Source organism: Crotalus tigris, unplaced genomic scaffold, assembly GCF_016545835.1.
Source record: "Crotalus tigris isolate CLP2741 ecotype Arizona unplaced genomic scaffold, ASM1654583v1 scf7180000017680.1116333, whole genome shotgun sequence".
NCBI lineage: Eukaryota > Metazoa > Chordata > Lepidosauria > Squamata > Viperidae > Crotalus > Crotalus tigris.
The window spans coordinates 403,620-417,373 of record NW_024096562.1 but is presented as its reverse complement, the minus strand read 5'-3'; the positions used below and the strand labels follow the sequence as shown (position 1 = coordinate 417,373).

General features: G+C 40.6%; 1 protein-coding gene across 2 annotated transcripts in view; it reads right to left on the bottom strand.

The window, feature by feature from the left end:
• Positions 1 to 126: 126 nt before the first annotated feature.
• Positions 127 to 13,754, bottom strand: part of VDAC1 (voltage dependent anion channel 1) — a 31,466-nt gene continuing 17,838 nt past the window's right edge. For both annotated transcript variants that reach the window (XM_039337494.1, XM_039337495.1), the window contains exons 3-9: positions 9,317 to 9,366; positions 8,760 to 8,912; positions 8,609 to 8,661; positions 5,201 to 5,428; positions 2,270 to 2,420; positions 1,506 to 1,563; positions 127 to 1,070 (exon numbers count right to left, since the gene is read on the bottom strand). In XM_039337494.1, the coding sequence (XP_039193428.1) occupies positions 979 to 1,070; positions 1,506 to 1,563; positions 2,270 to 2,420; positions 5,201 to 5,428; positions 8,609 to 8,661; positions 8,760 to 8,912; positions 9,317 to 9,366 (785 nt within the window). In that variant the 3' untranslated portion in view covers positions 127 to 978. The remainder of the gene's footprint in view (positions 1,071 to 1,505; positions 1,564 to 2,269; positions 2,421 to 5,200; positions 5,429 to 8,608; positions 8,662 to 8,759; positions 8,913 to 9,316; positions 9,367 to 13,754) is intronic.

Here is a 13,754-nt window from a genome sequence, read left to right as displayed (position 1 = left end):
TCTATCATGAGCCGAACTGTTTCATAGAAATCATAATGCTATTTCACTAGTTATCAACAGAAAAGCTAGAGTGTTTCATAAACTCCCAAATAGGAATGTTAAAATTACTTAATAAGACAGACACAATTAGAGATGAAGATGTTTTATTTATGTTGGAGGGAAGATGTACTTTATCTTTAACTTTAAGTGGTGTCCAGTACAGCATTTAGGGTCTAGTTCCACACACACACAAAAATGGAAAACTGAAAAATGTATCCATTAAAACTGCTTTTTTTTAAAAAAAAAAGTGATAAAACAAAGTCCATTTTGTTTAATGCAGTGCCACTAAGGGATTACAACAACAGGTTTTTTCGGTTCATTGCTCCGTTGTACAAGCTTTTCAATAATCAGTGCAATGGAAAGGATATAAAATTTTAAGTAGGATTGGCTGATTTACATTAAACTTCCTACACACCAAAGTAGTACGACGTGAACATTCTAAAGCACTCTAAAGTTGTTGGGTGTAAAAGAGAGCAGTAGGAGGGAAAAATGGGACTTAAACGGGTGTGATGCACCTGCCTTGGCAACCTCTTGAATAAACGTGAATGCTCCATTAGAGAATGAAAGCCTGATGACTTAGATAACAGAAAACAGTGTTTTCTGCACCCTGTGATGAATCAGCATTTTCACAGCATGAATTTCAGATGTGTCTTCCATTACAATCATCATCAAATTTACGAAAGGTAATTCCTTCATACAAGAGTTGATAAGCACAAAGCTCCAACCAACAATATATACCAAATGCCCGGAACTAGAGAAAGTACTTCCATCTTTCTCTGAAAATACATGCTCTTGAGGTTTAGCCTTTAACCAGATTTAATATGACTGACACACAGCAATAATTGCATCCCAGACGTAAAACATTGAAAAATACACTAAATCCAGAAGGTAGCTATGCTGTATAGTGTTTCAGAATTAGTGATGGTAAAATCCCTTCTTTTATGCTTCAAATTCCAGTCCTAGACCCAGCTTATGGCCACCTGCATTGATGTTCTTCCCATCCAGTAAAGCAGACAATGTCAATTTGATACCTAGGCAGGAAATAAGAGAAAGGGTATTAGCATAGATTTGTAAACATTGCAAGGATATTTCAAAGAATCTGATTAGGAAAAATATTGGAAGTTCATAAAAAGAAACTTATGTAGAGAAAGAGACATTTACTTTTCCTGATATGCAATGAATTCAAATTCAATTGCTGAAATACTTATAATATTAAGGATCCACCAGAATAATATCTATGATTCTTATCTATTTAGATTTAGTTTGGTGATAAACCATAGATACATCAGGACATAATTTTATGACTTCATAGAAGATAGCATTTGCTGGCTTTCACACTTTGGCAAAGGTAGTAGCAGATAATATTTCTTCAATGAAATGAAAATTCAGAGCCTAAAAGAACTGATGGAACACAACAATTCAATTATTGGCAAAAAAAAAAAAAGTTTTAAATCATCTGTACATACCTGGCTTCAGAATCTGAGTATATCCTAAACCAATCAGACTGGAATTATTCACTTTAGCCTGCAAAATAAAGTCAATCATATAACAATATTCTTTCAAAGTGTTTGCTGAATAGCTCATAAACAATTCACCAAGAAAGTGAATATGTCAAATATTTTTGAATACTTCACTAAATTCAGTGAAAGTGCTCCTAATTCCTTGTGTAAACTTTATAGCAACTAGAGGTTTGCAGAGGTCATGTTTTAGTTTGAAGTCACTCAATTTGGTCATTCTGAAACTTTCAATAATAAAAACTTTCATGTGGCTTATTGTTAACTCAGAACAAAAATATGGTAGTTCCATACACACTTCCACCCAATTATTATCCGGGTGCATGTGATAATCCAGAAATGTCAGTTACTCACAATACACAATCAGGCAGAGTTAATATACTGATATGGGTAATTCAGTGAGAGATAAGAAAGTTGCATACACCAAACTAATCTAAAGAAAACTAGAAAAAAAAATAATTTTAAGACCATGCCACTGAGTGGAAAGCAGCATTTTAAGAACCTGTATTTATGACAAAGCATATGGTACAAGTTTCTCTTTTCTCCCAATGCTTCTTTACTTGTTTGTACCTCATTTGATAAAGAAACAATTCTGTGAAGCAAGAAAAAGGAGTATTGACTAAATGTTATAGTGAAATCATTTCTTCAAACAATAATTGCCTTTGAAATTGAAGGCGCTCTAATCCATCACTGTCACAGAATCAAATTCTACTTACAGAAAACGATGCATCTGAATCAATCTGATATTTGGCTGCTATTCCAAAGCGGGTGTTGCTATTTCCAGCTGTCCAAGCAAGATTGACAGCAGTTTCTAATTTATCATTCACCTTCTGATAAATGGAGCCTCCAAATTCCGTACCATCATTTCTATAATACATTTAAATGCTACATGTCACGACAATCTTATTCATGAAAATATAGATTAGCTTTGAAAGATAATTTAAAACATTTTAAAAACTCACCTACTTCATCAGTTAAGTTACAGAAAGATTTGCATAATCCTAACAATTTAAAGAAAAATATCCCAGGGGCCCAGCCACATCACGTCCCCAATGCAGTAACAATTACATGTATTTTCTGCATGTTTATAGCTATTGCAAATGTGAGTAAAAACAGATAAGTGCTTCAATAAGAGTAGTGACCATTTGAAGTTACAACAGCATTGAAAAATGTGACTTATAACCATTTTTCACACACATGACTTGTTGCAATATCCCCATGGTCTCGTAATCAAAGTTCAGATGCTTGGCAACTGGCATGTATTTGGCAACTGGCATGTATTTGTGAAAGTTGTGGTGTCTCAGGGTCATGTGATCATCTCTTGTGACCCTCTGACAAGCAAGCAAAGTCAATGGGGAAGCCAGATTCACTTAACAACCATGTTGCTAGCTTAACAACTAGTGATTCGTTTAACAGCTGTGGCAAGAAAGGTCATAAAATGGGGCAAAAATTACTTGTCTTGCTTAGCAACAGAAATTTTGTGCTCAATTGTTGTTCTAAGTTGAGAACTACTTATAAAGCAGGAGTAATATTTGAACTAATTCCTTTGCTTGTGTATTTTGGAATCTATTTAAAAATACTTAGGTATCTAGAAATTTAACTTTCCATGGAGAATGGAACATATTCATGGTTCTTGAGTGGCTTTTATATATTTTTTTCTAAAGTACAATTAGGGTGCTAACCCTAGAAATACACACGATCTGAGTACAGAAATATGGTGTAGAACTAAATCTCCCTAGACATCATTCATTCTGCTTTTCTATCAATTCTTTTTTAACCATTTGCTTATGCAAGCCACTACACCAGTCTTTTTACCATGACCACATGTGGCACATGACCACATGTGGCCTGCAGATTCTATAGCAAGTGTCAAAGACCAAATGAAATTCATTTAATTGATTACCAAAATCTCAGGATACGCTCCTATCAAACCTTGCAAGATATGAATAAGAAAACCAAAATCTGATAAGATTTCATGATTTCCTGAGATTTTGCAAATTATTTATTTTAGTACCTTTCCAAGGATTACTGGCAGTACTTTTATGGATCAATTTAAATGGATCATTTACCGAACTTAACTCTCTTCCCTTTTGTTTAATGGTTTTAAATTTATTCTAAAAAGTATATTCTACTTTTAGAATGCAATACATGTTCAAAGTTGCTAAGTACATAAAACCATAAAACAGCAAAACGGTGTACATTTGACCTAATAATTTCTCCACCATTAGTTGAACTTGACTCCTGGTGATTTCATATTTTGATTATGTCTGTGTTTTCTTGTCAACTACTTGCCTTTTTTCAGACATTTTGATGACTTCTCGTATGAACCTTAAAAACATGGGATTTCTTAACAAAATACTAAATGGCCTGACCCTGTTTACCTTTACAATAGTTGGTCAGTAATGTAGCAAACAATTTGCAAAACCATCAAAATTTAGTAAAACTATTGAAAATCCTTAACTAATAGACTGAAAGCTTCTTAAACAAAAAAAATCATCTGAGCTATTCTTTTTAAAAATGAAACAGCTGATCAGCTTACAGTCCCATGTTTATGAACTCCAAATGATTTTAGGGATTAAAAAAAAATCTTAATACAGATGAATACGAAATATATGTAATATTATCCCTTCCCAAAGCACCTATCTCATATATCAGCTGCAGTGGTCGGGTACTTTATAATGGTCACTCTGATACTATATATACATTATTTTATGGTAATCATATTCTTGCTCCTGAAGTGAAAGATTAGAACAATATTACACTCATTGACAATGATCTTTTTTTTAGATCTTCTCCTTCCATCTGTGCTGTAGTACAACTTTATTCATATAGGAGAGTTTCATTCCGACAGAAGGCTGTGGGACAGCAAAGAATATCTGTGCTTGACCTTACATGATTTTCCTGACAATAGAAATCAATTCTCAGAATTCTAATTATGTCAGCAGGACCCTAACTGTGGATAATGATTTTCACAATGTGGTACTGGTTTCAATAAGAATGTTAATACTGAATAAAAAAGGGTTTCCTAAGTGATCTACTGAGACTCAAAACAATGTCCAGGTTACCTTCAATCACAAAATGTTTTAAAACTGCTGCTCTGCTATCTGAGACAGGAACCTGTAATACATCTCCCAAATCTTTTAGATTTTGGTTTTTATAAAACCCAGGAGGCATATATCCAATGGCAAGGGACTACACTATGGTCTAAAATATTCGTTTATTCCTGATCTGCCATATATGGATATTATACTGTATACACCATTATGATGCACTCAGAAAGTACTAGTACTAATTCAAAAAGGCAAAGTAAGATCAAAAAGCAGAGTGGGCAAAATGTGACCCACTAACTGTTACCTAAAGTTCAGATACTATTAAGCAGGATATGGGACTCTGGAAGTTATAATTCAGCTGTTGGGGGGGGGGGCATCTCCAAAACTTTCCTTATTTGGAAAATTATACAAGGACATACACACATGCAAAATTCATCCTTTCTAAACTTGTATTTAGGGCACCCAAAATATGTTTATCTTTTCCATTTAAAAAAAAACTTAGAAAAACAATATATATGGAAAATAGTTTCCTTCTTTTCACAAAGGTTTTTCTTTTTGTTATAAATTTTCACCCATCACAATATTATCTATACTTACACATTAGTGTGAAGCTGGAACTCATCAGTTTTATAGCCAACAGCAAAGTTACTTTGTGTAATTCTGGTTTTAGCTGTCTCAAAAGTCATTTGGTAGCCAGCTAGCCAGCCTTCATAGCCAAACACAAAGGCACCACGTACTGAAGGACCCGCAATATCAAAATCCATATCACAGCCCACATTGATATGTTCCCTCTTGTATCCAGACTTGACTTTAGCATTCTTCTTTCTAAATGGAAAAACAAAGTTTTATATTGCTATTTTTTAAAATGTTCAGGCAATCTCTAATAGCTATAAACTAGAATGAGACACACATGATCTCAAGAACATACTGTGTTTCACCAAAGTAAGGCCTACTCCAAAAATAAGCCCTAGCTTGATTTTTGGGGGTGGGCCTAGGCCTACCCCAAAAATAAGCCGTAGTTTGGGGGCGAGGCACACACCTAAAAATCAAGCTAGGGCGGGGGGGGGGGGTGGAGCTGCCCCACACACCCCATACCCACTTGCAGCCTGGCCTCTCCTCACTGTCCCACTTCTTCTGTGGCCTCTTCTGCAGCCGGGCCTGCATTTCTAAGTCACAGGCCTTTCCGAAAGGCCTCTGCAGCCGAGAACCAAACTATGGATTGAACCCATAGCTCGGTATTCGGCTGCATAGGCCTTCCAGAAAGGCTGCTAATTCGGCCACAGAAGAAATGGACCAGCTGGGCGGGGCTGTCGGTGCCGGAGGTGAGTAAGACCTCCCCCAAAAATAAGACCTGGTGCCTCTTTTGGGGGCAAAAAAAAATATGACCCAGTCTTATTTTCGGGGAAACACTGTATCAATCAAACAGCATATGAAATAAACCAATTAAAAATGTATAGTACTCTACTTACCAGCTGATATTAACATACAAGGTTCACTTGACTGACAGACTTGCTTTCCATAATACCAGGGGATTTTTCATAGCCCATTCTTGGTTTTCATGTGTTTTGCCTATTTTGGCTTAGTAACACAAGATATGAATGGTCAAGCCACATCTTTATTTAACTATAGCAGGTTACAGGCAATTCTGTGCCCTCCAGCTGTATATATGACTACTAGTAATACAATAACATATTATTGTGTACCCAATTGATTTATTACTCTAAATCAGATGAGAGAGCTATACTCATTGACCTCAAAGAGTAAGAAGGTAGAGTGGTGGTTAAGCTGAGGCTGGAATGGTTTGGAAGGATTTGATAAAATGTATCTTCAAACAGTTTAACGCAGAACAAAGCATTGTGTAATCATGGATAGAAATGAAGAAAGAAGTGGAAGAAAACAAACCAAGGGGGCAACTAATAGCTGAACCTGAGAATTAAGCAGAGCAGATGAACTGGTAAATACAGAAGAAAGAAAAAAATGGCAGGTTGAGAGAGGATGCCTGAATTCCCATCAGAACTATAGAGGGAGGTCTTATGGTCCAAAACAACTGAAAGATTTCAGGTTCCTGTCCTTGAGGTACTACGACTTCTGGATGTTCCTCCAGAGCAGACATGTCAAACACAAGGCCCGGGGGCCGGATGCGGCCCGCAAAGTGGTTTCATGTGGCCTGCAAAGCCATTCTGGCAACAGTGAGGGAATGGCTCCCACTGCCTTAGTCCTGGCCCAGGCCAACCGGGAGCCAATGTACAATTTTGTGGTGGCCATCTATGCTAAAACGCATTCAGTCTTAGCTCCATAAGCCCCCCACCCACATGGCCTGAGAGGAACAGGGAGGCTCCTCCAGTGGACCATGCCTTGGCCCTTGCCCCGGTCCTACCCCCTTCTGCCAGAGACCCTCAGATCTGTTCCACTCCTGCCCAGGCCCCCACAGGCACTCTTGATGCGAACGATGTAGAGCTGGCCACACCCACCCAGTAGGCCACACCCACTCCATCCATGCCCACCCAGTAAGCCTCACCCACCCTGGCCACACCCACCCGGCCCCCTGAGGGCAACCGCAATGCTGATGCAGCCCTCAATGAAATTGAGTTTGACACCCCTGTTCCAGAGTATTGGGCAGAAGCTGGAACGATATACCTTTGCATGCAAGAATGTATCACTCAGAGACTCTTCCTCCTCTAAAAGCAGAATGATATTGCACTGGTAGAGAGAGGAAAGGTAAAGGACAGTTCTACTAGCAAAGCTACTTGTCGCTCTTCTCCTCCCTACCATTCTTGCTACTAGCAGCTATTTGGTTGCTTCTCTGTGCCCTTCTAAATCCGTTCTTCCCACTTCCAAACTCTAACTGAGGTCCAAAAATAAACAAAAAGGATGTGACAGGAATTTCCTATTCCCCCCCAAAAAAATCAGTAGTCCAATAGCAGCTTGTATGGCTAACAAACTTTACGAAAAGGCATAAGCTTTCTTTTAAAAAGGCAAAAATAATTGGAAAAAAATAACTATTTCCCCCATACATTGTACAATCTATAAGGATTTGATTTAAAAATCCGGCTTGAGGAAAATAAGCCTCCAAAGTAGTATGGCTGATATACAGAAAGGAGGAAGCTAACAGTTCAGTAGCACTAATGAAATCTTGCACCGCCAACTTCTGATACATCTATTTATTATAGGCAGAAATTAGCAATAATTAGGGCAAGAACTAAAATATTAAATATTTTTAAATAGCATTACAATTTGGAGCTTGAATTAATATATGTAATGTGTTAGAAGAAAATGGAAGGAGTCAATTCTTGTCTGAAGTAGTAGAATTCTAGTCTGCTAATTATAGCTATATTATAGCTATATATATAGGTACTGTGGGTATGCTAAACATTTCATTCCAGTTTGGAGCACTAAACTTCATGAAATATCCCACCTCATGTGCAAAATGCACAATGCTAAGAATTCTGGGAATGTGCCAAGCTTGCAGAAATGCTGTTCTAACACTCTGCTTTTATATTCAGAACACTGAATATAATACACTTCTAAACTGTATGAGGTTTCCTAGTCATTAACTAGTCATTTTGCAAAACTTCCTGTTTAAAAATTCTGAAACAAAAGACTTTGTAGATCTCATAAAGTTTTGTATTACTAGCAATGGGCCTTGCTCACTTCTAAACAATGTTTACAGTATTTAATAAAAGAACAGGTAAACATATGAACCAGTTTGCAGTAATGGTTAAGACACAGGCCAGAAACCAGGAGATCATGAGTCCTAGTTCTGCCTTAGATACAAAGCCAGGTGGATGACCTTTAGCGTGTCACAGTCTCTCAGCCCTAAGGAAGCAACTGCAAACCACTTCTGAAATCTTCCCAAGAAAACTTAAGGAATTGTTCACGCAGTTGCCAGGAGTCATCACTGACTTAAACGCAAACACATACATGAATGTGGTAATCCAGATTTTTCACAAACTAGGTAATCAATATTAAATATTATTCTACTGTTGAAATGTAGGTATTACTTACCCAGTGTTAGGTGAGAATGAGGAGTCAAAAGTCAATTTCAGTCCATGTGTCAGCTGAAAAAAAAAATTCCAGTAGTTGAATATATAGTTTGAAAGCAGTTTGTTTAAAGATTTGATCAATTAAGGTATTTTGCAAGTGAATGGTCACTCACCTGGTCTTCTAAAGTTATTTCAGTTCCTAATGTATTATCCGTGTTCCACTTTTCTGTAAAAGTCAGGCCATATTCTTTCCATCTGTACTTAGTTTCCAAACTTCCAGTAACTTTGCTTGTTTCTGTATTTGCAGAACCTGAACTTGTAAATTCCTGAGGTCAAAATAGAATATCTTTATTCACAATGACACCTTAGTTGAGATATCCATGTTCTGTGCTATGATGAGTGCTATAATTTATATGAAAAAAATTCTCATTGTGATTTTTATATTAGTTGCACTAATTCTAACACCACTAGAAATGATAAGCATTTGCCATTTAAAGTAAGTAATGACCAATATCCCTCACCCTCCAAGCCCATGTATTGTAACCTGTACAATAATTACATGAAGGGCATAATCTTGAACAATCCTGATTCATGTTTCTGTGGAAGTTGGATATTTACAAAAGAACCCCATGTTATAACAAGGTGAAATACAAGTTAATATCCAAAATGGTTAAAAGATAAAATCTAAGCTTATGTTTAAATATCAAAATGCACGCTCAGCTTTTCTTACCAGTCCATTTTCAGATTTTGTTTTCAAATCCAATTTTACTAAACCAAATCCTAAAGAAATAAAAATAGGCTGGTATTAGAAACACGCAAGACAAGAGAAAATACACTGTAGTTCTCATTATAAATTTGATCTTAATATGCAGGAAGAAGGGCATTTAATAAAGCAGGTTTATTTAGTTTTGTTTGGGTTCTTTTAGTCACATTGAATATTGTCCTACTATAAGACTACTGAAAATATTTGGGGCATTTGCAAATGAGGATGTTGCAATAGTTGTAAAGTGTGAAAAACGGTCATAAGTCACTTTTTTCAGTGCCATTGTAACTTTGAATGTCACTAAGTGAATGGTCGTAAGTCAAGGACCACCAAAGAATAGCTTTTAGGCTGTACAAAGACATTCAAACTGCAGCCTGTGAAAAACAAAGTGCAGAACAGTCCCTAAGGCTCTGTTAAGGTCTAGGGTGCTAAAGGCTGATCCAATGGGTGGTTAGGAGACTCAGGAGTCAGGAAACAAGCAATCCTGAGACTGACAGGCCCCAACTTGGCAGAGTGTCCAGCCTAAGGATACCTCAGTAACTTTTCAGGAACATGCAGAACTATTGTGCTCAGTTATTTTAGAAACAAAGGCTTGAATACCCATAACTGAGCGATGCCTGCATCTATTTCAGAGACATCACCAGGGCCTGGCTTCATGGCTGAGAATAACTGCTGTCCTCAGATTGTCTGCCTTGTGTCCTTTTTTCCTGCTTTGTCTCCTGCATCTCGGCTCTTTGACCCAGATCAGTTGATTCAACCATTTTTGCATTTGGACCCCTGGACTGTCTTAGACTACGCGTGCAGCTCTACATCAGGATTCAGTTTTAGACTGAACTAACTGCCTGGTTTTGAAACAACATTCTATTCTGCTATATATAATGTGTGTACTTGCTACATATGCACTGTCTACCTTTTCACGTGACTCCTTGCTATTTGTATTATTAAGCTGGCCTGTGTGTGCTCAGTCTAAAATGGAATAGAAAAAGCTCCATAGCAGGTCTTTTCTTCAGCAGCAGAAAAGATGTGACCACTTAATTGTTAAGTGAACTGGATTTTTCAACACTAAAGCTCTAAACCAGTGGTTCTCATCCTTTTTATATGGCGACCCTGGTCATAAGGACACGCCGCGCATGCGCCGTGGCGGCCCCATGCACGGCGTGCATGCGCGGCGGCGCCCGAGGGAAAAAAATGGCAGATCGCGTTGTTTGGTGAGCCCCGTAAAATGGTCGTTCGACCCCAAATGGGGTCACGACCCAAAGGTTGAGAACCGCTGCTCTAAACCCCTTCAGTAAAAAACTAGTGCTGTATGCTGTTTTAGTGCTGTATCTGTATGATTTGAACTTCAAAAATGACAGTGGCCCTTCTTTACTCAGGGAATAAGCCATTGCTTGAAAGAAGAAAATCAGAAGAGGAAAGAGAAAAAAAGGCTGAAAACTTTCTATTATATTACAGAAATTGTTAAATTACTTCAAGAAACCATATTCTTATGCTTCTTCCACCAGCTTGTCCTTAGACAGCTAGATTTGCAATTTTCTACTTATTTATTGAAGAATGAAAACAATGAAATTTAAGTAGATACATTACATATTCTGATTACATAATAAAGACATAACTAGACTAAGATACAGGCCATCCATAAATAACAACTGGATTCTGGATCAATAATGCGATTCAGTTCAAATAGTTTAGCACAGGGGTCCCCAACCACTGGTCCGTGGACCAGTATTGGGCTGCGGCATACCAGCAACCGGTCTGCATAAACAAGCAAAGCCCCATCCACAAGATGCAGGCAGCACACAAAACCACGCCCCCTCCAGTCCATGGAAGGGGCGTTGACTTACCTGAACGCCTTTTCTCAGCACGGAGATGGATAATCCACGCAGTGGGTTGAGACTGTATTCCTGGCCAATCAGATCAGTCAGCCAAAGTTGCCACGCCCCGTCATGGACCATGATCCTTTAGTCTTGACTCGAGCGCAGCCATTGACTGACAGTAAGACGTTTTGGCTCCACTAAATATACCCTATTATTCTAGTCTATAAGGGTGGGTGTGGATTATCCATCTCCGTGCTGAGAAAAGGCGTTCAGGTAAGTCAACGCCCCTTCTCCAGCACTGGAGATGGATAATCCACGCAGTGGGACATACCAAAGCCTATTGTCCCTTGGGTTGGGGAATAGACTGGTCCCGTGTGCAACTTTGGTCTAGCACCTGCTGGAGAACCCTCCTACCGAAGGAGGCCTCTGCAGAGGAGTACCTGTCGATTTTGTAATGACGAATGAATGGAGAGGGCGAGGCCCAAGTGGCTGCCCTGCATACCTCTTCAATAGAAGCCTGCATGGCCCATGCTGCTGAGGTGGCAGCACTCCTTGTGGAATGGGCTGTGATATGCTTGGGGACTTGCAAGGACTCCGCCTGGTATGCCCCCGTGATGCATGCCCTAATCCACCTACCGATGGTAGAGGACGAGACCTTCCGGCCCCTAGTAGCAGGGTGGAAGGATATGAAAAGCGCTTCCGAGCGTCGGAATTCCGCTGTGCGTGAAATGTAATGTCTTAGTGCCCTGCGTACGTCCAAGGTGTGCCATTGTTGTTCCAGGGGATGAGCTGGGTTTGGACAGAAGTCTGGTAGGACTATTTCCTGTGATCTGTGAAAAAGGGAGTTGACCTTTGGAATGAATGAAGGGTCTATTCTTAGGACTACCTTGTCCCTGTGAAAATGGCACAGGTCCTTCCTCATTGAGAGAGAAGCTAACTCGGATATCCGCCGAGCTGACGTGATGGCTACCAAGAATGCTACCTTATGGGTCAGATAGCGAATGTCACATGTTTTGAGTGGTTCGAAGGGCGCTCTGGTAAGAGCTTGTAGTACTCGTGGTAGTTCCCACGATGGATACCTGTGCACGGTTGGCGGTCTGATGTTTGCAGCCCCCTTGAGGAAGGATCGTATTAAGGGATGCTTGCCCAAGGATTCACCGGGGCTGGCAGAAAGTATAGTTGAGAGGGCGGCGATTTGCCTGCGCAGTGTGTTTGGCGAGAGGTCCCTCTCTAGGCCATCTAGTAAAAATTCTAGGATCTTGGGAATTGTGATCCCTTCGAGTAACAATTCCTGTTTAGAGCACCATGATTGGAAGCTTCTCCACGTGGCCTCGTAGATACGGTTCGTGGAGGGGCGCCTTGATGCCTGTATGACCCTAATTACACCCTGTGAGCAAGCCCCCTTGGCTAAAATTGACCGTTCAAGAGCCAGACGGCTAGTTGTAGCCATTGTGGCTCTGGGTGGGAGATCTCCCCCTGCTTGAGGGAGATCCTCTCCGGAGGAATCCGCCATGGATTCGTGCGGGAGAGACTCCTCAAGTCTGCGAACCAAGGTCTCCTTGGCCAATAAGGGGCCACAAGGATTACCTCGGCCCTTTCCCGCAGAATCTTGCGTACTACCGCCGGAAGGAGAGGTAAGGGTGGAAACGCGTACAGGAGCCCCCTTGGCCATGGGCTCCGTAACGCGTCCGTCTGCTCTGCTCCCTTGGATGGGAATCGGGAGAAGAAGCGAGTTAGGTGGGCATTGGAAGGAGAGGCAAAAAGGTCCACCTGGGGAAGCCCGAAGCGGTGACAGACCTCCCTGAAGATCCTCGGGTGTAGTTGCCACTCCGAGTGATCTATTGTTGATCTGCTCAACAGATCTGCTTGGATGTTTGCCTCCCCCGATATGTGGTCGGCCTTTATGGAGGCCAGATTTTGTTCCGCCCAGGCCCCCAGTAGGAGGGCCTCGGCCGAGAGCGAGCGAGAGTGTGTGCCCCCCTGACGGTTTATGTGGGCCTTGGCTGTCACGTTGTCCGTCAGGACCAGTACGTGCCTGCCTTTTATGCTGCTGTGAAAATGCCTTAACGCTAGGTGAATAGCCCGCAGCTCGAGCCAGTTTATGTTGTGTCGGAGATCCACCGCTGACCAGCGGCCCTGTGTCCACTTGGTCCCCAAGTGGCCTCCCCAGCCGAATAAGCTCGCATCTGTTGTGACTACTACTCTGTCTGGTTCCCTGAAGGGGGACCCCCTGAGGAGAGCTGGAGATAGCCACCACCTGAGGGAGTGTCGTACTCTCAGAGGTATGCCTACCCTCTTCCGGGATGCACTGATTTGTTGTCTCTGAAACGGGAGCATGAACCATTGCAGTTCTCTTGAGTGCAGCCTTGCCCAAGGAACTATTGCTATGGTCGATATCATCTTCCCTAGCAGCTGGGAGAGGCAGACCAGCGTCACTGACTGACCGCGGCTTACCTGTTTTACGGCTTTCTTTATGCTGCTGAGGCGTTCCTGTGATAGGTACACCTTGCATTCCTTTGTGTCTATGACCGCTCCCAGGTGGAGTATTCTCGTAGTTGGGGTTAGATGGCTCTTTGGAAAGTTCACCGAGA